The following is a 26,425-nucleotide window of genomic DNA, read 5'->3' on the forward strand; positions in this document are numbered from 1 at the left end:
GTGAAGAAACACTGGGCTTCCCTGTGCTGGGGCAATACAGGGCCCGAAATGACCACAGGCCATTTCGGGAGGGTTGGCTGTCTGGGCTAACCAGTCCCCCGTCCCCAGGGCAGACCTGCTGAGCACTCCCAGTACCTGGATTGTGCTGGGAAGGGGGTGCCACCCGGTTCCTGTTCATCGCTGAGCCTCGCATGTCGTGCTGGATCGGGATGGGAGCCGGCCCTTGCGGCGGTGGGAGGATGGATTGTCGCTGCCTGATCTTTTCTTGGTTTGCTCTGCAAGGGAAACAATGCAGAACAACCCTGTCAGTGGCTGCCGATCCTGTTTCTGAGAGTCTGGTGTGCGAATGCGCCACTGTAAATGGGGTGCTTTTTTGTTTTTTTCCTTTTTTACTCCCAGCTGTATCCTGCACTACTTACTTGAGTGTCTGTGGCCGTATCTTCTTCCCATGCTTGTGGTCTGCCAGGGCACTTTCTATGTCCTCGTGAACCATCTCCGCCTCAGAGATAAAACAGGGATGTTTTTAAGGGCTTTGCTTTGGAAAGGACTGAGGGCTCTAAGTGGGCAAAGGAAGAAGGGGCTGGCAGACAGCGAGGAGCATATTTTGTTCTCTGTTTCACACCAGCAAGGAGGGCTCTGCTCACCTCCACCTCGTCGCAGTTGAAGAAGTGGATGTCAGGTTTGTGCTGCTCCGAATCCTGGCACACCAGGAGGAGGATGGAGGAGTAGCGCATCTGATTCAGCACCGTTTGGCAGTGCTGGACTGTCGGCAGAGGGAAGTCCTCCAGCTCCTCCTGGAAGAGAAAGAGGAAGGGGTCAGGCAATGGGGAGCTCTTGAACTGTCCTGTGTACGAACTCCTGGGATCCCTGTTTGAGGAGAGAGACCTAGCAGAGCTTGTGCTTCTCAGCAGCGGTTTGCTGGGCTCTTCAAAGATACGTGACAAGGTTTGCAGAGGGACAGTGGCTTGGGACTGCAGAACAGGAGAGGGGTGGGCGGCAGAGGTGAGCCCTTGTTCTCCTCGGAGTCCTGAATATGGGGCCCAGCGTGAGACTTCAATAACTTGAGCTTTGTTGCTCACCATCATCTTCTTGCTGTGCTCTGCCTGTACCAGTGCACTTGTCATGCATCCCAGCAGAGCACTGGGAGGAAGGATGCTTTCTGTGCTCCCACTGTCTCCTTCGATGACCTTGGGCTAATATTCTTTAGTTTCTCATTGCTAAAATCAGGGCAGCGCCATTCCTCTCCCACTATATGGCTGCTCTTTCCCCTCAGATTAGGTGCTCTGTGTGCCTGTACACGTGTCACCTGTCAAAATGGTGCACATTCTCGGGCAGGTGATCCTGCGTGTTATTTTAATGCAAGTAATATGTCCTTCCCTCTCTGCTTGTGCTTTACGCAGATCTCTGCGGACCTGTAAGTCTGCATCACTCCCACAGAAAGCAGTTTTACTGTTGGCCTGGAGCAAGGTATCTTTCACCTGGAGTACCTGTGCTCTGGAGCTGTGAATAAATCATCCCACACCTTCCTGCCCTTTGAATTAGAGTCAGCCAGGCCCCGCGCACCCAGGAGTGGATTTTGGTAGCGATTCGCCCTAGTTTGGGTTCCTTAGAAACGGCCCTCCCAGGCAGGGCGGGAAGGGCACGCGCTGCAGCCCACGCGTCGGCCTGCGCGCAGCTCTCGCGGGGCTCTGGGTACCTGCGACTCGCAGTCCAGCAGGCGGATGGACTTGTCGTTCACTTGCAGCAGCATCTCCTGCGTCCAGATCTTCTCTTTCGAGTTGAGCAAGATGAGTTTTCGAATAGCGTCGTCCACCGTCACGATGGACTCGCTCTTGTCCATGATGAACGTGGCCAAGTGCTGAAGTTGGGAGGAAAAGAGGAGAAAAGAGGTGAAAAAGCTTTGATGGTGTGTGTATCGTAAATCAGTGGTGAAACCATCTCTAAAGGCTTGAGCTACTGTTTTTCCGCTCTTTAGAGCACAGGCATGAAAGAGTTGCTGCAGACAGTGTATGTTCTGGTTGTTAGTACCAGCCTGTCTGTAGTGGTGAAAGATTAGGGTTTCATAATGTAGCAAGGGTTTTCATAACGAGTTTCACCACTTGCATATTTATCTCATCATATGTCAATTCTAGCAGCTCTGGCCCCCGTCCAGCAGCGCGCATTTGCAAATGCTTTGTACACACGAGTTAGTCCCCTGGCTTTTCTGAAACTGGCTTGGAAGTTTAAATATGTTAGTTAAGTTTTGCTTGCCAAGCTAAAAGCACTTGCGTTTTGCTTGTCTCACGTAGCAGATCTCCCTGCGTGGAATTTGTGCCAGGCAAAGAGCTCACACAAGCCATGGGCAAACGTTAGTCCTCTGTCAAGGTGGGATCCATGCAATGTATGGGCTTTGGCCCGGTCCCCTGCCCCGGGTAATTCAACGGGCTGCACCAGAGAGCTGCTGCGCTGCGAAGCTACCCGGTCTGCAAGGCAGCTCCGAACCCGGCGGCTGACTCTGCACCAGCCCTTCAATCCCCTCATGTTACCTTCCCCAAAAAAGTACCCAAATCAGCCCTCATGGTACTGAAAATTGGCGTCGCTGTGTGTAAGAAGGGATTTTTTGCTCCTTGGCTCTGTCCTGCACTGTGGCTTTGCTAGATTACCCTGGTTTTCCTCCTTCCCTCCCCCTGTCCTATAAACCCAGCCCAGGGCTCTTCCCACTGCCAGCCTGGCTTCCGTGCTGGCCTCCCCTCTCGTGCCACCTTGTGCGCGCTCTCGGGCCGGGAGCTGCTCGGGTAGGGTGGTAACATCCCAGACACGACCGCGCTCGCCTCCTTTCCCATCCCTGCCCTGCGTCCTGAAGCGTGTGCCGGTCCAAGCCCTGCACTTGGCACTCGTATTTACAAAGAAGGGAGAAATGTGTTGCATACAAATGGTGCGTGTGCCCCCCGCCAGCAGCAGGTGAAGGCCACTCCAGAAATCCAGGTAATTTATTTATCTCCGCGCTGCTCAGCAGGCATGGAGAGCAAGCGCTGCTCTCTGTGGCTGGGGAGAAGGTGCCTCTGCCAGCAGAGGGGCCTGCAGGGCAGGAGAAGCCGGCAGCCTTGCCTGCTCAGAACAGCCGGGCTGTTTTCTGCGCGGTTGTCCCTGTGCGAGTGACAGCACAGCCAGGCCACGTGTTCAGGTGACAACAGGGGACGGGAAAAAAAATTCAGGAAGGAAAAGGAAATGGTCCCGTTTCACCTTGTTCCCTCTGCTGCCCTGCTGTGCTCCTGGTGAGAAGGGAAGGAGAACATGCCCGACTGGGAAAGCGGCTGAAGCTTTTCCCTCTCGTAACCAACTTTCTCCAGGAGAGAAAGGCAGGAGGTTTTCGGATGGGCAAGTCACAGGCCTGACCACTGCATCTGTGCCACAGCTAGTCCGAGGGCCTGCTGCCAGGAGGCTTATCAGGCCAGGTCCCAGCTCCTTCTCTCTTCCCTGGAATATCGATAGCCCATCTACCAGCACAACTCTCTCGCCCTGCTTCCCCTACTCCGTAGCATTAGGGTAAACGACAGGTTGTGATCCCTTGTCTTTGTGCCTTCTCCCAGTGATCAGACATAACCTTTTTAGGGTTCAAGCAGTTTCTTTCTGGTGCTGATTCTTTGCTACGGTGTCAGGGGCCAAGGGGTGGCATGGCACAAAAAGACAGTCTTTGCCCCAGAAGGCTAGCAAGCAAGAGCTGCAAAACATGAGAAGGAGAAAGGGCTGGGGGAAAATCTGTCTGTTCCCAGTAGCAGTCTCAGCTCATGAGTGAATTAAATACCCCAGCGGGTAGTGTCCACAATCAGCATGTGCCTCAGCGGGGAACGGAGGGGGATGAGCGAGTCGCTTGGGAAGAAAGTCCTTTTTTACCTGTAAAAGCCCAGGGAGATGCCAAGCGGGAAGCAGACTAAGAGGCAGCAAAAGCTGACCCTGCTCCAGCACCAGGGAGGCAACCAGCACTGTCCCGCAGTGGAAACACGTTACGGAGGGACCTTGGGGAGGCTGTGAATGTTGGGGTCTGCTACAGACCAGGTGGACCCGAGGAGCATCCGTGTGCTCCGAGCACGGAGCCTTGGATGGTCGTGTGGAAGCACAGGCAAAGAACCGTTGTTGCAGTCGGCTCCAGAGAAGGTGGATGCAGGGGGAAAGGCTCCGATTTAAAGTACTGGTGGCCCTGACGGGCAGAAAGGGCTGAGTCTTTTAAACGCAGTGGTCAATGGTGGGAATTAGGGGCGGAGAGGATTTGTGGTGACCGATTTGTTGTTAAGGTGGTTGTTGGATAATTCACAAAGACTGGAAAGAGCAGAGAAGAGGATAAACGCTGCGGAGTGTAAGACCCAATCCTGTGTTCGTAAAGCAAAGGTATTGGGTGAGGCACTGTCTAAATAAAACGCCGGGCAGGTATTTGAGCTGAGAACTGAGATTAGCCATGCAATCAGATCTGAAAAACATGCTCGGGTGTATGTTACTGCAATTGTAAAATAGTGCACGAAAAGGTATTCGCAAAGTCAATATTATTTGTGCGGAGGTGACAAGCCCTCTGCTTTCTGAGCAGCGAAGAGAATCGGTTTATATCTTATGACGGGCATTCTTATCTGTTCTATTATTTTAACTGCCAGGTTTATAATCTTCATAAATTCCTTTGTTGTTTACTGTTAAGTAAGTTAATTTTCATGGAGGGGAAGGCTACTTGTCTAACTCGGACTCATTAGAATATTTTTTTCTTTAAATACTGGTGGAGTGAGAGGGAGAGAAACTTGCTGCTGTCTTTGATCTATCTCATTAAAACCCCTTTTCATCCAGACGGATATTCAAATATCGTAGCTTTTCTAAGAATGGGCAATGACTCCGTCCACTCTTAAACTTTGATCAGCTTATAGATGACTTCAGAGGGTGTAAAATGCCTCTTGTGAGGAAACCTCTTCCTACCTTACTGCCTGCCACTGAGATCCTGTTTGCCTTGGTCGAAGTTCAAGGCAGAGGCTCGCAAATGGGTGGCATATGGGATAATTAACGAAGAATTCACATACGTGTCACTGTTTAAAGTCCCTTCTCTGCTTCCATGGGTGACTTTATTGGGTCGGAGTCACTGATGGGGATGGTTGGCAGGGCCATCGATGGGGCAGCTGGCCTTCAAGTTGCTTTCTCTGATGGAAACCAGGGCCTCTTTCCAAACAAGCGTTTTTAAAAGTCTAAATTTCATTTTTAAGCAACTGAACAGGCTCCTTTATGTCTGTGTACTTAAGCTCTCTGCTGGACTGAGGTCTTAAACTAGAGAAGAGAGGCCCTGCCTACTAAATATCACCCTTTCTCGCCTTGCCATTTTCAGCGATGAGTGGTCCAGCCTCAGGCGGGCCCCTCCGCTCCTGTGGCACGGAGGCCACCGGCCTGTGCCGGCGTGTTGTATTCCAGGAATCGCCGGGCCCGGGACGGCCGGGCTGGCTCCTCTTTTTGAAGTGGGTGTCTGTGACGCTGGGAGATGAATTTGGCTTACTGCCTGTCGTGGTTGAAGGGTTTTGAATTACTTGAGAGGACACGGTAGCTGAGGGAGAGCTGAAAGGTGATGGTCGATGTGGTCTCTGGGCAGATGAGTTCTGTAACCACCACGGGAACCCTGTTTTTAACCTGTCTGTCTGTGCTGATCAAGGAGGGTTTGAAGCATGGGGTGATGAGAAGGACAACAGCTCCCACTACTCCTTCAAATGTCAAGGAGGAAAAAAGGACAACAGCTTCTCCGTTCGCTGTTTCCTTGTACAGAATTTCCCTTGTCTTTTTAACATCTTTTTTTACCCCATTCTCCTCTTGTCAATTACTCAACACTTTAATTTGCTGAATCTTGATTATTCAGAAAGGAAATAAATTTTTGATAAATGATGGTTTCATATGCCATTTTCAATTTAAATTTAAAGTAGAAAAGAGGTCCATATGTAATTAAACCAACTTCATATTCTTTAAGGATCATTTTTGTCCTCCCTTCTCGTCAACCATTTCCCATCTGCAGGCTGTAATGACACCAAGGGTCGGGCTGAACAACTGGGTCCGGCTGGCTCCACAGCAAGTCCCTGAGACAGTGGCCTCCCAAGCACATGTCACACCTCATAGCCAGAGGACGGAGCTGCTGACCTCAAAGTGTTCCCAGACACTGGTCCTAGGTGTAGCCCAGCAAGGGAAAGGGGACAAGCCAGGAACTTCCAAGCCTTTGGTGCAGGTCAGCACACTGGGCATGCAGAAGCGGTGACCGGTCTCTGTCTCTCTCCCCATCCCCAAAGCAGTCTGTCTAATGTGGGTGTCCCTCCCACTCTTCAGTTCAAAGAAACGTCTGGGATCCGAGGGAGGGACAGTTAAATGGTCAGGGATGGCCTGTGTCACACAACGTGGGAGAAGCCATCAAAGTCTGGACCCGGCTTTGTCATAGGATTTGAGCATGATTCAGAGCTGGACGATGGAAAGCTGTTCGTAGCCTCGTGGGAGGATCTATGAGCTATACCAGAGTCCGTTCCCTCGGACTTTGAAATAATGCCGTACCGTAATGGAACAAGTGCTGCTCTCCAAAGCACCCAGTTGGAGAGGAGCAGCAGAGAAATAAAAGGTGGCAGGAGAGCTGGTATTGATTTTAGGCAGAGCAGGCCATGTGTAAGAGGAGAGAAGAGAAGGGAGAGGGATCTGGTCCAGCCTGAAACCTCTGACTCGTAGGAAGGAGTGGGGCTGGTCTTGGGAGAGGAGTTGTCTCAGGGCTTGTGCAGCTCTCATAGTCCTTTAGTTTATCTCCTCAGAGTGTCTGTGGTAGAGAAATTCCTGTGCTCCACCTACACATGCTCTTTACTTTCCTACCCTTTTGTGCTCAAAGGAATGGGGTGAGAAGCCCAGGTGACCCCAGTAGCGTGTTAGATGTGATTGAGAGGACTTGTGTGGTCTCAGTCCCCGGGTCCAGGCTGGCAGGACCGTGGGGAGTGCAGCTGAAGGAGGGAAATTACAGCGGATGGCTAACTCTGCAAGTGTGTCCTACAGTCCGGGAGCTAGAAATAGGGAGTGCACCCAGCGGGGTGGGAAGTTCAGGAGACCAAGTTCATCTACAGGCAGCCGGGGCCAGGAACCGGAGAAAAGAAATAGGAGGTTTCAAGCAGCTTTGCTGTTTGCCTCTCCCAGGGTGTGAACAGCGACGCTTGCTTATTATAAGAAGGTTCCCAGCTCCTCTTTGGCCTAATGAAGGTCCAGGACAAACGAAACTCATTGCATTACCAGTGTCTATCGCTGACGTTGGCCTTTCAGCCCCTTAACGTTTCATTGCATACTCACCTGTACGTGGTACTGTGAAGTCTCATGCATAATGACGTTGGAGTTGGAGTATTTTTTCCTTTGTTCTGCAAAAAAAAGAAGAAAACAAGTCTTCATTGTAGTGGCTATCGGTATAGCAGGGTGTGAGAATTACAGCTCTCCTGATGGGGTGCTACAGTCTTTCTCATAGTCTCTGGGCTTCCAGCTTCCATCGGAGTATTGGGAATAATAAAACATATAAAAAAAAAAAAACCAACATTAACTTTTGTAACAAGGCTTGGCAAATCGGGCATGTAGGGCACACGTTCAAGTCGCATCCCTTAATGCTGCTGCTAAGTTGATTCCTGGAGGTCAGCACCATTTGCGGAGGAAATTAAACCTAGCGTAAAGGAAAGCCCCAGACAACGACTGATTAGGGAAGCTCTTGGAAGAGGGCTGGGTAGGTGAGGAGTGGCTTGAGAAGGCTGGCAGAAGGCTACGACATGCACGTAGCAAGAAGAACAAAATCCACCACAACCCATCAGTTTGGACATAACAGCCCTTCGAATCGTCCTCCAGAAGAAACCACCTGCGCTACCGTGACGCTTTCAGTTTGGTTTCTCGCGTTCCCTGGCAAGCCGCAGCAGAGGGCTGTAGTTGGAGATAGGAAGGGCCGCAGGGATCAAGGCCAGCCAGCCAGAGCCTGCGTTTCTGGTACAATATTTTTATGAGGCAACAAATCGTCATTACTTCCTGCATTTCTTACTGGAAAGCAGCAGTAAAGAGCAATTGGGAAAAAATTGCTTGGTATTTCATGAGGCTATCGAATATAATCCTATAAAAATTCACCCTCCCAGCTCTTACTCGCTGATGAATTGGTACTTGTCCGGGGATTCCTTATGCTTGAATAGCAGAGGAGTAACTCCCCAGGCCCAGCGTGATCTGGGAGCATCCAAACTGAAACCACCGTCCTCACCAGCAGAGGACATCCTCTGATCTCTGCTTTCCTTAGGAAAGGCAATGGCAGTTTTATTGTTTTCACCCTTCCTAAAGCCTGTGTCAGAATATCCCGGCCTCTGTAGCAAGTCCCGACCAAGGAGATCTCATAACGCAGCAAACGTTAGGGCTCCTCGCGTTTTAAAGAAGAATATATTAATCTTAGTTTATTTGTGGTTTACTTCAAAGTTCTCTTTAATGCCTTCTCTGGGATGTTGGCTTCTCTCTTGTTTTCCCCTTTTCTTTGAACACGGAACATGTGGTCTCATTTAACAAATTTCACATTAAAGAGGCTGGCACCTAGAAAACGAATATCCTCATAGGAACTCCTTCGGTTGGTTTCCAGATTTGTTGGTGAAGTGGTGCAAGATCAAGGTAAAACTTTACAAAATGCTTCTTTAGTTTATATTTTTGGTAGCATGTCCCATTTTAATTGAAAAACTCCCCAAAGCCTTACAAGAAATGCTGGTAATATTTTTGCTGAAAACTGAAGCTTTCCTAGTAATCAAAAGAAGGTGACTTTTTTTTTTTTTTAATAAAAAAGATGGAAAACTGAAGATAAGTCTGTTTCGAAGTGCAGGCAGTGAAATGAAGCGAATATAAAGCAGAGCAAGGGCAGGGCAGTAACTGGAAGGGGCTGGAGGTGGGAAGGAGCTCGGGGAAGGAGCAGGGTCTGCTGGAGCAGTGACCGCCCCGTGGTGCCCTGGAAGGCCTCTGCCCACGTGGACGGGCTACGGGCACCCAGGGCTCTGTCTTGTCTCTCCTTTAGGTGGTAATTTGAGAGAGAGGATAGCAGCCTAACGAAGGTGCTGGTGATGTAGCTCCTCCCTAGGGACACAGGGTTTGTTTGCCTTTTGCTGTTCTCTGAAACTGCAAGTGTTTTGCATCCTTTTAGCTTGTTCAGCAGGACCAACACCGGCCTACGCACTGAGCGCTTCCCTGGTTTGCTTCTGTGCAAATCCTTCCCCTTCTGGGGGAATGAGCACAGCTCAAGAGGTTGAAGGAGCTCGAGTGGTAGTTCTGGCTTTACCACTGCTAGTCTCTTGCCTTTTTTTTCCTCCGTCCCTCGTGTAAAACAGAGAAGTGACTGTTTCCTATCTGCTGCTGCTACTATTGTGCTGTTGAAGTTACTATCCCCTTTCTTTCCTCCTGTCGGGTGGCCGCTCGGTGCCCAGTCTGGCCGTAGTCTCCCTCAGTGGTGCCTCCCTGCTCGGGGTTGTGAGGCACAAGTCCTTTTGCAGACAGAGAAGCCGCCAAGCCCCAGCCCCGAGGAGCGAGCAACGTGGGCTCGCTTAGAGAAGTCGGCCAGGTTCTGCCTGCACCCTGGCCACCTGCAGCAGGGACGGGAGCAGGGTGTTGCCTGACGGGTGTGCATTGCCACGAAAGAGGGAAGACAGGGGGGTCGAGGGCACAACAGGGCACCCGCAGAAGGGAAAGCGGTCACGGTCAGCACAAGTAGTGACTGAAGTGAAGCAGTGCTGCTCTGACAGCCGTTTCCTTCTCCTCTGGCTATATCCCAGCAAAAATGGTCTCTGACCACATCACCCCAAGAAAGCACAGTCCCCTGGTTGCTCCCAAACCATGGAGTTGTTTTCTACAAGATCTACTAAGCCTGTCCTATACATCGCCCCCAAAGCTACCAGGAATCACTGAGACTCCTGCAAATGGACATCATCTCCAGCAGCTGCCTGCTGCTGCTGCTCCCATTGCTGCTCCACACTACTTTGGACCATGAAACTGTCTGTCCCTTTCCTTGAGCTCGCTTGAGTGAACTTGTCCCACAGACAGTTGCACGGGGACAGTGGACTGCAGCAATGGTACGGAGAAATGAGGGTCAGGATTGGGAAGGATGGCAGCTCCTGAATTACAGCCTGAGGGCTGGCTGGGGGGAAATTAGCCAACTCTGCCACGCGTTCTCCTTTAAGCCTTGCATGCAGGAGGGTGCTAGCAAGGAGTAAATGCAGCAAGCAGAGCATCTTGCTGTGATAAGAGCAGAAAAAATACCCCGAAGCACCAGTTTGGACCTGTAGCTTAGTCCTGGGGCCCTCCTTGTATTCACTTCTCGCCTGAGTAGCTGTTGCTTAAACCTCCTGCCAGCAGGTCCTGTGCAACGGGAGGAGAAGCTGGCCTGAACCTGCAGCTTTCCCAGAGAGCTGACAGGAGTTAAAACATCTCATAGGCACATGCCTCCTTGGCACTGATTGCCAGGGTTTCTGCAAATGTCCTTCCTCGTGAGCGTGTGTGCCCCTGGCTATAACGTGCAGCTTCATGCCTTCATTTTTCCTGCCTAGAATGGGATAGGATTTCGAGCCAACCTGTCTGGCCTCTGTGAGCGCTCCTGATTCAGGTTATTTTGATTTAGCTCACACCTAGTGGGAATTTGGGGGTTCTTTGGCTGTCCTAAAATCAGAGAGCTGGCAGGTAGGGCAGTTAAAAACTGGTTATGGTTGAACAAGCTCAAACCTCTCAGGTATATCAGACTGCGGGTCTTTTGCACTGTTTTTTCACGAAGTGTCTGTCGGGTGCTCCCGTGACCTGCCCTGGTTTGGGGCTGTGAAATGCTGGTCAGGAACAAGGGGCAGCGGAGCTGGGAACAGGGCTCGGGTCACGTTTGCAGCATGCTTTTGCCTTGGGTTCCACCTTGGTAGTGTGAACCTTTTCCCCTGGGTTCCCGTTGCATCTCTGTTCCGCTTTTATTTCTCCTTGGCTTCAGTGGAAGGAGGATGAGCAGTCCCCGAGCTCAGCTCGGGCTCGGTGGGCATTGCCAGCAGGTGTCTCTCCAGAACAAGCACTGGCCCGAAGGGCTCCTTTCCTTGGGATTTAGCTTGGGGATTTCACCTTTCTGCTTGGCCAGCAGCGAAGAGCTTTTAAATTGAGCTCCTCTGGGTACTTCTCCAAAGACTCAGGGCTGAGCACTGGTAGCACACGTGTCTGTGGCTGCAGGAGCATGCTAAACATACAAAGATAGCCCAGAGACATCGACCGTGAAAAACGATGCTGCTGCTTTCATTCAGAGCCTGGCAAGCGTTGATAGAAGCTGATTTCTAATGCTTTTTAACATTTTTCTAACATTCTTTAAGCCTGGGGTGTGCCATCAGCTTGACAGGACACCCGAGTACTTTGCACCTTGCATCTCTGTGCCTGTGTCTGAAAACCCAGCAGCGTGCGTTGCCTCTGCAGCTAATCCCCGATAGCCCTGAAGCGGCTGCTGGTCGCAAGTAGAAATGATTTATGGGTGGGCACGCCGGCAGAGGCGTTAACGGAGACTGCAGGTCTCCGAGCTGGTGCCGACTCGGAGGTGGAGCGAGGATAGTTCTGGGGGGAAAGACCTCAGACACCCAGCACAGCTCCCTGCTCAGCCATTAGCTTCCAGAGTGACCTTGAGTAAATTAATTAATATTTCAGCACGGCCACTTCCCACCTGAGGCTCGCATCAAAGGGTCAATGGCATTTTCTGTTTGCTGTGTGTTTTAATTGCAGTCTGCCCTACTTCAAATGTGGGGCAAGGTCTGGAAGAGGGCACACGGCAACACACACCGCAGGGATTCGTGTCTGATGCGAGGAACTTTTTTCTCTCAATAACCTCAATTTCCTCACCAAGCATTTCTCATGTAAATAGATGACACTAATGGAAATGAGAACACCGCGTCTGTGTGGGATGGAGACAAATTTGGATTTTAAGACATCCTGTCCCCTCCTTTTTAAAAGGGAATGGAAAAGGCTGAAGTGGTTGGTCTGGAAACAAAGGGGTTTTACATTAGGGCAGGCAAATGTCTACAGCCCTGAGAGGAATGGTGCAGAGCCCCGTCAGGAGCTGGCAGTCCCCGAGGAAGGGAAGGTATACTGGGGGGATGTGGTTTCCAGAGGGAGGCTGGAGTAGGTCTGTGTTTCTGGTAGGAGAACAGCCTGCCAGACTCTAGGCTGGCTTTCTGGCAGGAGAACCAGACTGGCTTTCTGGTAGGAGAACAGCCTCTGGAGCTGTAGCAATGGTCAGGGCTGTGGCTGGTTGCCTACGGACTCTCTGGGGTCCCCTCCGATGCCTTTGCCCCATTCTCCAGGCTCAGAGGAGCTGCCTGTGTCGTGGTGAGGGGAGCTCTCGGCATGCACGTCTGAGAAAATGTTTGGAAGAGCCCTTGGAAATCTTGGGGACCTGCCGAAACCTCAGAGCTCTGCGTAGCCCCGCTTCCCATCGCCTGCGCTCAGGGTTAAGCTCGCTCAGAGGGGCCCCTTTGGCCATTTGCAGCCTTTTTCAGCGCAGCAAGCCCCAGGCGTTCCCCCTCCCTCTGTTGATTCTCCCTGGGGGCATTTCTGCATTACCTTTAAAAGTCACACAACTGGAACAAAGTGCCTCTGTTTTGTCTGGGGATGCCATTCAAGTGAGTCCCAGAAGCTGCCCAGGGCGAGGAAGGGGGTGTTTCTGCATCGTCTCTTTCCTGTCCCTTTCTTTAAGATGGCTGCTTGTTCCTTCTCCTGAGATCCCTTCTGTATTGTTGGCTTCTACCTGGTCCCCACACCCACGGAAACTTTTATTTTTGTGTTTCCTCCTGGCATCTGCAAATATAACCACACGGCCTGAGAACAGCCAGGCTTTCCGGGGACAGCAGGGTGCCACAACACTGAAATCTCCTTCTTCCCTAGCATTTACTTTTGATTTAACCACAGAAAGAAGATCCCAGGCGGCAAACCACGAAATAGTCAGTCTTAGGCCACATCTGTCTGAGAAGTGTGGGTGCTTTAAAAAAAAAAAGGGGTTTTTTGTTTGTTTGTTTGTTTGTTTACTTTAAGGCAATGTGGTGAAACATTGCAAACCTTTCTGTGGATGCATCATTATTTGCCCTAGCTTAAACCTGTCTCTGGTTGTGGTGGGCTGAGCCGAACAGGCCATGCGCAGAGTGATGCCTGCAGGGAGATCTGTGGCTGTTTGACCCTACGGATCAAGGGGGATCCTTTAGGTTGGACAGGTGAACTCCCTTGGCCAGAAAAGACTCCAGGAGACAGGTCGCATGTCCTGGGTAGCTCCCACACTGCCCTTCTGCACAGCCCTGTCCTCTACCTACTTAATTTTGTATGAATGAACGCTGGCATGTTAGCAGCAGTAGCTAATTTCCTCCCGGTTTATCTGACACCTCTCCTGCTCGGATGCTTTGCATTTCTACAGCGTCTTGCAATAGGGTCTCACAACGGAGAAGCCCTGAGCACCGTAGGGTGTTATCCTGTTATCCAACCCAGACCCTGGCCCCAGGAGGCGGAGAATTCGCATAATCCCCATGCGATACATAAGCATTACAGGAATATAGTGATGATTTTCCCCAGATTAGATGGCAGCCGCTGTCAGAGGTCAGACACCAACCTACACCTCTGTTTAAATGAATTATCTTCTGCTGTGCCCTTTAGAGGCTGTAGCGTAGAGAGGCTGACTCTTTGGATATGACACAGGCTGGGCTGCAAAGGGCAAGGAGAGCTGCAGGGCTGTGGCACTAGTACAGCAAACATCTGAAGGTGATAAGAGTTGGCATAGGCCCACAGTGACCACCACTGTACTATTTCCCTTCTGCCTGCCAAGAGAGCCAAAGAGATGGGAAAACAATGCAGTTTTGTCCCTTGCTTTGGGTGTCTGGCAACAAAAAACCCCTCATAGCGTAGGGATCCCGTCTCGTCTGGAGGAAAGTGGCTGGTGCGATCCACTGCTGTGGCCTAAAGAGCAGTGATGGGTAATTCACAGTCGTGCTGTTGCTGAGCCCAAAGGCTTGTATGAATGGCATGGGTGATCCAGAAAGTTTTGAATGGCTTGAGCGTGGATGCCACGTGGGCCATGCACACGCTCTGGTAAATTGTCTCATCTCTTGCCTCTAAGGATTTGGCCCAGCGAACCCTAAGACATGCCTTTCAGGGGAAAAAAAAACCCTATAAATGATTCTTTAACTGAATTCAGTTCAGTTGTTCCCTCCGTTCCTAACCAGCTAGCTTTAATCTTGCCTTGTAGCCAGAGGTGTGGGGAAAACTGCAAAGTCGCTCTCTGCAGAATGTTACCTATTGCCAATATCTTGGGGATAAACAGTGCCGTGGGAATGATGTTTCCCACGGGCACCAGTGGCCACATGGGGAAATGGAAAAAGCTCCGACCACTGCAGAGGTACTAGGTGGATTTTACTCAAGGACTCAAAACTGGGTGCTGGGCTGAAATCCCAGTGACAAGGCTGAAGTCTTGGCTGGAAGGGACAGCATCCTGTTTGGCTTTAGGTTAAGGAGTGAAAGGGATGAAAGAGAGTAATAAATGAGGAAGGGAAAAAAAAAAAGCAGGATCGATGCACATCCTGGAGGGATGGGGGTTATCAGCTCGGTCTAGGAAGCCAAACCACAACTTTGGTGCCACGTTCCCTCCCGATTTCCATGCAACACTTGTTTTTGCAGGGATTTAGGATGTGGCTGTGAACACTCCCTTCAGCCTGACGGATTGTGTGCACAAGAGATCGGCTAGCGGGATAAATTCTGAAATAACTTGGTTAAAGTCTCTAGGGATGTAGAGCAGTGCAAAGGAGGGCAGAAGCGGGCTTGTATGGCCTCTGCCAAGCCAGCAGGGCAGAGCATCCCCAGTACAACGAACCGATGGTACCAAGGGTGGGAGAATGGGTGGGCGCAGGGGTAAGACACCCAACGGGGCACCTGGGCTTGGGCCCTGCCTCTGCTGCCAGCTTCCAAAATGGCCTGTGAATATTCACAGGGGGTAACATCGGCCCAGAGAGGAGGGAAACGGGCTCCTCTGGGGTTCAGCTTATCTGACCCTGAAGCAGATAGCCAAAAGATGTTAGCTGAGAGGTATGACAAGAGCACCTATGGTTGCCAGCTGTGCTGGGATACAGCTGTATGACCGTGCATCTCCGTGCAGAAGACACTCGTGCCTCTGCATAGGGGGTAGATGGGATGAACGGGGTGTGCTCCCGCCACGCTCTGCTTTCCCCAGATCGTTAGTGGGTTATAGCATTTTTTTTTTTCTGCTCTTTTTGCATTTTCTTAAGTGTCTGCGAGAGGGCAGGAGGCCTCAGGACTGCTGTGACGCTACGTGTTCCCGGCGTTTCGGGGGAATTTGAGCCCTTCTTTCCTGCCGCTGGCAGAGGGAACGCCTGCGGTGCTACGCTGAGCTGCACAGGGGTTGCAGGCTGCCACAGGCAGGATCCCAAAGCTCAGTCCCAAGATACCATCTCTTTCCATCCATTTACATTTTAAACTGTTATAAACAAAAACCTGCCTGTGCTCTTGCTGTACGCCGGGGCCAAAGTCAGTTGTGGTGTAAACAGGTGCCTCTGTAACAAATGCAGCCAGTTACGCCAGAGCTGCAAAGGCCCCAGCCTCCCCTCCATGCGCGTCCTTCTCCGATTAATTAGCGCGTTTTATCACACAGGATCCTCCCTGATCCTCCCGTCAATCCCCGTATTTGTTTTCAGCCGTTGCTGGGCAGAAGGCACAGCAGAGTACGTGGGGGACGGACAAGTCAGCTGTGAAACTCTCTGTAAGGCACCAAAGACGCATCGGGTTAGGTTTGTTTTCTTTGGCAGTACCAGACCAAGGACCTCGCCTTGATTCCCTGCATCGCACTAGAGACCTCCCTGGCTTCCACGTCCATTAAAACAGCCTAAGGAAAGTCCTGGCTGTTGCCTTCTGGAGCTTGCCAGTTCTTTATATTATCTATACGTTATCTAGCAGCGCACATGCTGTTTATAGTAACTTGGCAGTGTAGCATGATCAAGTCTTTGTGCCAAACCAGCAGGTCAGGACGCAACCCTCCAGAGGAGAAACAGAGCAGCAAATGCCTCTCCATGCTAATGGCAGCGATGCAAATTTGCCGGGCCTGCGTTATAAAGCAGCCTTACGAAACAGCATCCATTCCCAGGATCTGAGCATGGGGCCAGATCTGATCTGGCAGCCTGACAGCACATCTGCGGTAGCGCAGCTCTGCCGATCCGACAGGTTCCCGCTTCCTCACCGAGTGGGAGGATGCTCCAGGTTCTGCCGGGTTAGTCAAGGATCTGGTTTCGGGCACTGCACAGACCTGCAGGGTCTGAGCTCCCGATAGGGAGGCATCTCCAGGTCCGTACCTTGCTTCTGCTGTTGCAGAGGCTTCCCTGCTTGGGGTTCCCTACGGCTGGCCGGCCGGCACGGGGAAAGCCCCATTTTGGAAGCACCTTTGCAGCTTCTTATGAAACACCAAGCTCCCTGGTTTTCCTGTTAGCACCATGGTACTTTCTGAACTGCCAGAGCTCATCTGTATCGGTGGCTGTGAGGCTGGGAATCTTTGCATGGGGCGGCTGTCACTCATGGGTGGCACGTTAGTACGTGACCTGGAAGCTCTGGAAGTGAATGAAAAGGCTTTCATTGAGGATGGGGGCAGCCAGAGGTATGAATGGTCCGTGGCAGCAGGGAGCCGCTTACTGATAGCGCGTTGGCAGCTGCTGGTAGGTGTCGCGAGGCTGAATTCCTCCTCAGCACGCTTAATATTTGCTACTAGCTCAGACCCAAGCGCTCACATTCTTGTTTTATTAGCTGAAGACACAACCCACTCTAGCAGAGCAAATAAAAACCTGACCCGCCTCCCGGGTTGTGCAAGGACTGAGTACATCAAGGAACACTGCGTGTTTGTGGCCGGCATGCCAGGGAAGGCAAGGCGGTACGTACAGTAGCCTACTGTCTGCTGGGCAGGCACCCGGGGCCGCTCAGCGGAAGATAATCAGGGTATTGAGGAGCTGCAGGGGAAGCTCATGGGTAGAGGTGTTCCTTTTTCCCTTTACAACCAGAGCTGGAAGAAATATGCCAAATTATTTTTCACCAAACAATCCAAAGTGGTGTTTTCTGAATTTCCCGTAGCTGGTAATGACATATTTTGAATGTCAGAATACATTTAGTAAGATTGGGGGAACCTTGATTTAATTAAACAAACTGATGAATTTGCTTTACTTGAGGACCAAAACACTCATGATGAAAAGTTTTCCTTTTTCTGTTGTTATTAACTAACACAGCTTTTGTTCCCGAGGTACTTGGGCATATCCGACAACCCATTTCCATTTAAGAAAACGTTCCTCTGAATAAGCTCTGAGCAGCTACTCCATGCAAGGAGAGAACTCGTGCTCAGCACTCTTGAAGCGGCAAGGAAAGAGGGCCGCTGGCGATGCCGAGCGGGCACTGCGGCGTCAGAGGTGGCAGATCCCCCTCCGCAGCCCCCCATCGCCAGCTGCCGTCCCAAAGGCCCCGCGATGCAGACACGAGGGCTGCCTGCGGCAGGTCGGAGCCGGGGCTGAGCCCAGCCCGCTCCGATTTCCAGCCAGCAGCACCCAGAGCAGAGCCTGCTCCTCCCAGTAGCTCCAGTCGGGGCTGGGCTGAGCCTACCCATCCCTCATCTTACCCACCACTGGGTTTTGGTCTGCAGGAACCAAGAGCAACCCTGGCTTCCTGTTTTTCTTCCAGCCCTGTTTCCAGTTGGAGTATTAAATGTCCAAGGCTTTGAATAAAAGGGTCACCCACAAGGCAGTGTCGGAGGGGAGCCAGGGTAATCTGAAGCTGGAATCTCGGGTGGGAAAGGGGACGTGAAGAAAGCGGCTGAAACGGCACCGAGGGAAGGACAAGGGAGTTATTCAAGGCTGGCAGCGGAGGAGGTGGGGAATTAATGTCTCGGGCACTGCTCTGACTCGGACCTGTGATCAGCACCGCCCCGGGCTTTCTTGTGGTGGGCTGGGTAAGCAAACAGCAACAGCAGGTGGAAAAACCGCACTGCCTTTCACCCCACCGGCTGCAGGAGCACTTTGGCTCCCTGTTACTGTCCCACTGCGCTGGGCAAATGTTCCCTCAGTTGCCCTGCCATTTCCCAAATGGGAATCTGCAGGGCAGTGCAGTGGTTCCTCCCCTCTACGGCAAGGAGTCTTGGATCTTTACTGGATCTGAGACTTTGCTCTCCTGTGGGATGATAGCTTTAAAGCAAACGGCTGTGCAGTCAGTCAGGTGGGAAGTTGCTGTATCCAGAATTGCAGCCTCACTTCTTTACTGATGGTGACGCAGGCCTGCTCCAGGGCACGAGCTGAGTCAGACGTGCCTAAAACCAAACACCTCGCCTTCCCGCCGAGCTATCGGACCTCAGAAATCGTCTCAAGGAATGCAAGTGCTTTCCATTTTTAGCTTTTCTAAAAGACACCGAGGATATATCTGCATCTGAGGGACGCGACGGTGAGTGGCACCGTTCAGATGCTGCCCAGATCTCCTTGGGTTCAGGCATGTGCATGGTCCTCTCGACACAACTGTGTAGCTGAGCAAGCTCAGTTTCTAGGCACCGCTCCTGCCAGGGCTGTACCTTGCAGGCAATACCAGTGTGCGTTAAATCCATGCACAAACCCTCTTCTAGAGGGCCATGGGGAAAGAACAGCACCTCAGTGCTGCTGTTGGTAACTGTGGGACTGCCACATGGCCTCCACCTGAAATAATTAACAAGCTCGTGGTTTGGGCGGGCAATAAATAATAGTAAATAATGACCCTTTTGTTGATCATCCTGAGCCATCAATAGTAAGTGCACATTTACAATGCAGCTTTAAGGAAAGCAAGACTGTCTTGAGTCAGTGTTGCTGTCTCGCTGCTCTCGGGGCCGTTGGTGAGTTGGCACAACTCTTGTCTGTGATGGGTATCTCACAGCCGAGACCCCAAGGCCCCGCTTCACGCTGTGCTCACCCGGGGTGTGGGAGAGCCGGCGGCAAGGAATTCCAGTCTGGGGACCCTGCTGGGGGCGAGTCTTATCTTAGAGACCTCCCCACGTGGCTGGGCGCTGGAGGCCCTGTTAGGAGACAAGGGAGGTCTATGGAGACCCCCCAGGAGTTGGTTCGTGACTGTTAAGCGTAATTTACTCCTTTGCCATCAGTGTATTCTGCCTAGCCAGGGCCAGCGTCCTCTGCCAAGCCTCTGCCGGTGGCTCCTGGGTGCAGCTGGCGCTGGTGGAGTCTCCTGTCCCCGCGGCTCCCCAGGCAGCTGATACCTGTCCAGGGCCACGCCGGGCAGGCGGGAATGGCTCTGCTCTTTGTGTTCGTGCCCCGTGTCCTGTTACAGCGCCGAAGCCTTTCTTGGGTTACGGGGGTGTGCAGTGTCAAGTGATCGCGCCTCGCAGGCTGCCGCTGTTCAGCACCACGTTTCTCCAGCCTAACTCAAGCCACAGGCAGTTCCTCTTGCTTCAAAATCCCTTTTCCAGCCCTGTACCCCAACAAGTTTTGTTTTTTCCCAGAAATGAGTGTATTGAGGATGGGGTGGGCAGGTCGGAGCCAGCTGGCTGGGTCTCACAGGTCTGGATGTGGGACGAGCACTGCCCTCCTGCCAGGCTGGTGTCTCGCACCCCTGCGGTGCCCCTCCGCGTCCCAGCGCTCTGCTCTGCGGCCCTGCTGGGGGCCAGCCTGGTTTCAGATCCACCGGGTACTTCTGTGCCCCAGCACTTGAAGTGAGAGGCAAAGTCAGCCAAGGAGTTGGCCAGGGGTGCCGGAAAGCAGCTGAGCACCGCAGGGACAGACATGGTAGCCAAACAGAAATGGGTGCTCTGAACGCTGCTGCAGAGCCCTTTCCTTCCTACAGCCCCATGAGAAATCCACGGTAATCGTTAAACTGCCCTCGACTCTATGCAGCTTCTCATGGTTACACTGCCTAATCCATCACCAGAGACAGCGCTGTCTGATCAACCGTGAACGCAGCTTAGATGAACGCCTGCAGAAGTCCAGCTGGCTGTCACCACAGAACGGGGTGGCAGAAGCCTGCGGTGGGAAGCACTATGCAGAAACGCTTCCTCCCAGCCCTTCCCTTGGCTTCTGCCGGAGCCGCACTGGTTTCCCCCCCACAGGCTTTCATCTAGTTTCAGAACAGATGCCAGTAAGCAGAGAAGCAGCTTAATTTATTTATGGTATGCATTAACATTTATTCAGCTGGTTGCTGTGCATTGAGTAAGGTGGCAACTTGATAGGTGCCAGCCATTCCCCCTGCTGCCAGCGGAGCCGGGGCTTGCTCTGTGCAGGCAGCCACAGACTCTTCCAGAATGTGGAGCTGAGTAAATGTGATGCTGTTTTGCTAAGGGGGGGAGGAAAGGATGAGTATCCTGCTCCCACGACAGCCAGGAAACTCCACCGAGGACAGCTGAGCACCTAGAAAGCGTATCCAACTCTGACCAACTCTGGTAGGGATAGGGCCGGGGGAAAATACCTCAGGGCTTTAAGCCAGTTTCTTTGCAGAATTCCCCGGTGACTTTGGTTATCTCTCTGCATCCCTCTGTGCTCACCGCAGTGAAGACGACGTAATGGCGTGTCGCATACTTGATGATCAAGACAATTACAGCAGGCCAAGGGTGACACCAGAGCAGCCACCTTCCCCGCCCATCACCGGCCGCGAGGCTGTGTCCTGCGGACCCACGCTGCCCTGTGAGTTTCACACGACGTCCTTGAACCCCCCAGAGCAGATCCCCCACCTCTGCCATCCAGTCGGCTTTCTGTGCACAGCCTGGAGCTGCTGCTCTGCTTCAGCCTCACCATGATGCTTTTAAATAGCACTCTCCGGGGTCTCGCCAGAGGTGGCTTTCATACTGCCAGTAAGTCCCTGTTGATACTGGGGACCCCTTGGCCCTCAGATAGCAGTCGTGTCCCTGGAGCTGGCACTGCTGTTGTGTTAGGCCAGTAAGGAAGGCTCAGGCTGGGTTAGCATTTAGAGCCCAAGTACCTGAGCTGATGGTTCAGTACGTGCCCTCCTTCCATACCTGCTTTGTGGTGAGAGGCACTTTACTGTAGAAAAAACATCTTAAGAAAGCTAAAACCCAGGCCTCGCTCACCTGGGAATGCTATTTAGACATCTGTGTGCTTTGGGGCATCTGTGTACGTTACCCAGCGAGCTTTAAACGCAGCAGATGTCTGCGTGCTGGGAATCTGGGAGTCATCGCACTCATTTCTTTGGAGGCCTGGCAGCGTTCACAGGCTGAGCGTCCAGCCTGATTACACTGGAGAAATATGAAAAGTCTTGTCAGCTCCAAACATCCCTTAGCAGCATCGTAATCGCGTATCAAGGCCAGCTCAGCTTGATGTGATTTCTTTCAGTATGAACCATAATTCTCCCGGGAATTTTAGTTCTTGCCTGCCCTCCACCCCCAAACGTGCCAGCTCACAGCAGAAATTAATGTTGGGGGAGGGAGGATCTGAGTGCGAAGGGGACCCAGACATTAAAATATTGGTTTAACGCATGCTGAGTGTCCTTTGATAAAGGCACGCTGAATTAGCGGGGCGGGTTTCAAGTTCTGCCAAGCAGAAACCCCGTGGATGTACTCGTGCTGGGCTGAGCCGGCCAGCAGCCACCGATTTATGCAGTAAATTACTGCAGAGCTGAGGCTGCGCTTCAGAGGTGGCAGGGAACGAACGGGCAGCTGATTTACTCCTCTTGAGGACTGGGCCCATGGGGTTATGGTCCTCATTTAAGGTTTGCTGGAATTTGGTCAGACAGGTCCCATCCCTGGTGAAATTTGCTTTTGGGGTGTGTCCATGCAAAAAAATTTAAAAGGCATAACTCGGTGTTGAAAGGGACTTGAGAAACTGTGTTTGTTTTAAAGGCAGTTTGTCAGCCCTTCCCTTTGCTGGCTTTTGCGGTGGAGGCGTTGCGGGGTGGTCCCCGCTCGCCGTGCCGCGGCCCCAAGTCAGCCTTGCGCTCGCAAATAGCTCCCACCCTGAAACCCTGACGGTTCGGAGCCCGCGGGGGCTAACCCGTGCACCTGCCGCGTTTCCAACGCAGTCGTCAGCTCTTGGTTTCGTTCTTACGCGTCTCTGTGCGGCGCTCTGTTCACCTCGCAGCTATGCTCTTTCTGCCCCTGCTCAGATCTGCCCGAGCTTTCGGTGCACAGCGAAAGAAACGATGCTGTTAGAGGCAGGAGGAGCTGCTCTGAACTAGCAGTCCTGTGCGCAAAGTGGAGCAGCACCCAAACGTTTCCACGCCTCGTCCTCTTGCTTCTTTCTAGGCTTATCGCGTGTCCTTTCGTCTCCAGACAAGTGACCGATGCAGTTCAAACCCCCGCTTGGCACCTGCCCATCGTGCAGCATCCAGGCCCCAAATAGCCCTGGCCAGTGACACCAACTTTCTGTCCTACCTTTATTCTCATGTTTCACTTCTTTGCGGCTAATCGAAGTTAACAATGATTTTGTTTAACGCTTCATCCACCAACTACAGCCCCCGCCTTCCCACCAGCGACCCCTTTTCCCCAGGCAAGGTCGGGCACTTGTGGGACAGTGCTCCAGGCCACTCCACACTGATAAATCTGCAGCCAAAACCGTTCAGCAACCAAAGTCACTTCCCAGGGACAAATAAACCACCCTCACCTCGTAGCTGCAAAGGGAGATTTCTGATCAAATACAAGCTCTCCGACAAGGGGCACACGCAGCCTGTTCGTACGCCATGAAGGCATCACCCAAGCAAATGGACAGCTCTCGGGTGGGAGAGTTTGCAGGCTCGGGCTCCCCGAAAACTGCTAGTGTTCCCCCAGACAAACCCCCATCTCCTTATCCCGGGAGTGACGGAGGGAGGTGACTTCTCACACGACTTTCTGCTTGTTCTGCCCACCCCACAGGCCAGGTCTTCACCCGGGGTACGTTAAGAGAGCTGCTAAGATGAGGAATAACTGTTATTGATACCTAAATGTTTTCTACAGCTCTTCACCCAGTGACACATGGGCTCCCCTGGAGCTGGGGTGGTTTATAAACAAGCTGCATATGGGCTCTGCCCAAGCACTCATCCTACCAATTCCCTCTACTTCCAAAGAGCCAAAGGGCAGCAGAGCTTTCATGGTTCACTGAGTAGTTAAAAGCGGATAATCATTAACCTGCTGAGGACAGTCTTTCTTTTGTTAGGCCCTTTATCAGGTTATCTCGCTAACATAACTGGAGAGGATCTGGGTGATGGGTGGGGGAAGCAATGTTCTACGTAGCTTGTCCTCACAAAATCACAGCTGTCCCCAGCATGGGAGGCGGTGGCACAGAGGTAAGGTGCATTTTTTTGCCACGTCAGGCCAGCCTGTTGCGTATGGAGGTCTGGATTCACGTGGCTTTGATTGAGTTCCAGCCTAAAACTCCCCAACAGCTGCATCCAGATCTCCAGAGGTGTTTTTGCTATAGGAAACCTTAGATGCCTTTGTGGGCACGACTTACCGTACAGGTCCTTTGCGCTCAGCTTGGAGGCTCCGTCCGCTCTGCCCATGCTGCCACTGTAAAAGAAAGAAGGTACAAATAAACCATCAGCTCCTGGATCTTTTTAACATCTGCTTTCACACTGCAGCTCTGCAGCTGTCCCGAGAGGGACCAGCCCTGCCCTCCTCATCACCTCCGCCAGATGTGGTACGATTCCACATTCCCAGGCAAAGCATTTGCTTGTCCGACCGTGCTGGCGGCTCCCTCTGCAACCCTAGCTGTTATCCACACCGCAGGCACGTGTCACTAAACCCAGCAGCTGGAAACAGGAGACAAGAGGAGCCCACCGAGGCCTGTCCCCACTAGAGTTACCTTCACACGCAGCGTCCCCTGGAAGGACATTGCTTCTGGAGGGGCTGTTTTAAGGACAGCGGCTCCCAGTGTGCGATAAGTGGGGCTGTTACAGGGAGCCGTGCAGGTAAATGGAGACCCCTCCACATTATACCTGAGTCCACCTGAACCTGAGGCAGTGTAAGTGCCAAGATTAAGATCCCTTATTAATGGACTCTTTTGAGATGTACTCCTTGAAGGTAGGTGCTCAGATATAGAACATGTCCCATGTAAAAATGTAGAAGGATGTAATTGCGTGTAAACGCTTGAGTTTTGGGGTGTCAGGTCTCCAAGCATGGGTTCCATCCCCTGTAGGGCCACCCCCCATGCCTGGGTTGTGTGTAGGGGTGCGCAGCCAGGAGATAACAGTGTTTTCTCCGGCTCGGGCCTGGCAGGGGATGATCAAAGCAGGACCTCCGGGTTTCAGGCGCTGTGGTCAGGCTGTCCTGCACGGTGCAGTGAGCCAGTGGGTGGCCGGTGGCTGCTTTCTGCTCTGTCACCATGTCCCCCTGAGGGCAGGCGGAGGTTCACGGTGCTCATACACCTACACCCTGCTCTCCAGAGACCAGGAGTGTGCAGGAAGGAGGGAGAGAGCTGGTGGCTCTGGCTCCATTGGGAAGCCACCATGGGCTGCCATAGCCCCCAAGCCACAGGTGGAGAGGCTCTCAGTGTCCCTCTGATTGGCATCACCAAGCCACAGGGCACGTGAGGTGTGAGGCAGCGATGCTGGCTATGGCCACAGCTTGTGAGGTGCCCAGGAAGGGTGAAACAAACACCAGGGACTTGGGGGGCAAGTGGGACCGCTGGGAGCATCGCCCTCGGTGGTGGGAAGGAGTGGCGGTGCCAGCCACGAGCTGGAGGAAGCCCGTCGCCGAGATCCTTACTTTGATGAGCCAGGGTTGCTGCTGAGGGATCCCTTGAGACTCATGTCGCTTCGCAGGACAGGCAACTGCAGCAGAAGCAGAAGAGACAGAGTTAGTGAGTAGAAAACACGCTGTCAGACGATTTATCTGTGTGCGTGCTGCCCTTCCTGCCTCTGATTTGGGGTGTCCAAGCCGCAGCGCGGGCAGGTGAGAGCAGTCGGGTGAGCACGATGGGGTTTTCTTGCTGATCTCTGCCCTGCGGCTCAGACACCTCTCCCAGCTCTGACCTGGCCATCCCAGGACGCCTTTCCGAAACCTATTTCCACCTCTCCCCTCTTGCCCGTCCCTTCCGGGCAAACCCCGACTTTGTGGCATTTCAGCACGTCTTTTTCTAGCGAAGCAGCCCTGCCTGCAGTTCGGGACTGATGTGGCCCTTGCCTTTATGGTCTGTCAAAGCCCATTAACAAACATCTGGATCCCTGTGGCCATGTGCTCATGGCTCTAAGTTTCCCGAGTCATTTCTGCTGCCTATAGTGCCATTATCTTTTGTTACGTGGTAATTTTAAACTCTATACCAGTTGTTAAAGTATCCTTACTGGAGTATTGCTCTCATAGAGAAAAGTGAGATAATTGTGAATGCTGCTCCACTGGCAGCGTAAGGGTGGAGAAAAATTTACTGCAATGGCTGAGTGCTTGGTGAGAGGCAGGCAGGCTCTGTTCACAGATTTTTTTTTTTTTCCTCCTCTTTCAGATGAGAATTATAAATAATGTGAGAGAAGATGTGAGAGAGATCCAGGCACTGCTCTGAGAGCAGAACTGAAAGCAGGAAAAAAAAAAAAAAGGGGAAGGGAAAACAAGGTATAATAAAACCTCGGGGGACGCCTTGTATTGGCATCCAAGATATTCACCTCTGCTCCAGTGCATGAGTTGAAGGAAAGCCAAGACAAAGTCTTGACGTTTTCTCATTCACTTTTGAAAAGCTCAGGGGCACCTGCCTGTGGGCTGGGCACTCAGCACCTCTTTTTTGCTTCGCCTGGGTCGGACCCCGCTCACCTCGTTATAAGGTTGTCAGAATTCAAAAGTATGGCTTTAAAATACTCGTTGTTGGCCTGGAGGAAGAAATTAGTCATTGCCTTCGGTGGGATTTCCTGCGAGGGGACCTTGGGATGCGCTTGGTGTGTGCCGCGGGGCCGCCGTGGCGGCCGGCCCTGGCAGGCAGCAGAGCTGCCTCGCAAAGGTTTTTCTTGACTGAGCTTAGGCTAAATTGTGTGTAATCCCCCGGGAATGCCCTGGAGCCATCCCTGGCGCCTGGGATTTCCCCTCTGGAGGCTGTCAGTCTCTGCTGCAGGGCTTGTTGTATCGTCAGCAGAGCTGCCCCAGATTCCTTACCTATCCGTTTTTATTCCTCACCTTGGAAACACTCATTTGTGCTATTTTGCTGCGTGTGTTTCACCCCGAGGTGAGGGCAGATACAGAGTTTTCTCCCTGATCGTAACAAGACCGCACGCCTGTCGGATATTTCGTGGCGATGCAGCTCTCCAGGCGAAGCACGGGGCTTCTGCACGCCGCAGAGCGGCACACCGCGAGCACCACGGCACAGCCGCGTACGCACAGACCGTGTGGAGGACCCCGGCATCTTTTGGGCTCAGCCTTACGGCTTTCAGCCTGCCTTGTGTCGCAGTAACGCTCCTCAGCACTGAGACGCTGTTAGAAATGACTTTGAAGTGCATTTTGTAGCTAGCATATTAAATTCTCCCTTTT

At 52.4% G+C, this 26,425-nt stretch overlaps 1 protein-coding gene across 1 annotated transcript in view; it reads right to left on the minus strand.

The window, feature by feature from the left end:
• The window catches only part of EPS8L2 (EPS8 signaling adaptor L2), a 65,489-nt gene that overhangs the window by 19,490 nt on the left and 19,574 nt on the right, over nucleotides 1-26,425 (minus strand). The window contains exons 2-8 of the mRNA XM_082318934.1: nucleotides 24,686-24,750; nucleotides 23,433-23,488; nucleotides 7,300-7,364; nucleotides 1,697-1,858; nucleotides 645-794; nucleotides 420-499; nucleotides 136-275 (exon numbers count right to left, since the gene is read on the minus strand). Coding sequence (XP_082175060.1) covers nucleotides 136-275; nucleotides 420-499; nucleotides 645-794; nucleotides 1,697-1,858; nucleotides 7,300-7,364; nucleotides 23,433-23,488; nucleotides 24,686-24,729 — 697 coding nt within the window. The 5' untranslated portion in view covers nucleotides 24,730-24,750. The remainder of the gene's footprint in view (nucleotides 1-135; nucleotides 276-419; nucleotides 500-644; nucleotides 795-1,696; nucleotides 1,859-7,299; nucleotides 7,365-23,432; nucleotides 23,489-24,685; nucleotides 24,751-26,425) is intronic.

This window comes from Platalea leucorodia, assembly GCF_965183815.1.
Source record: "Platalea leucorodia genome assembly, chromosome: 7".
NCBI classification, from domain to species: domain Eukaryota; kingdom Metazoa; phylum Chordata; class Aves; order Pelecaniformes; family Threskiornithidae; genus Platalea; species Platalea leucorodia.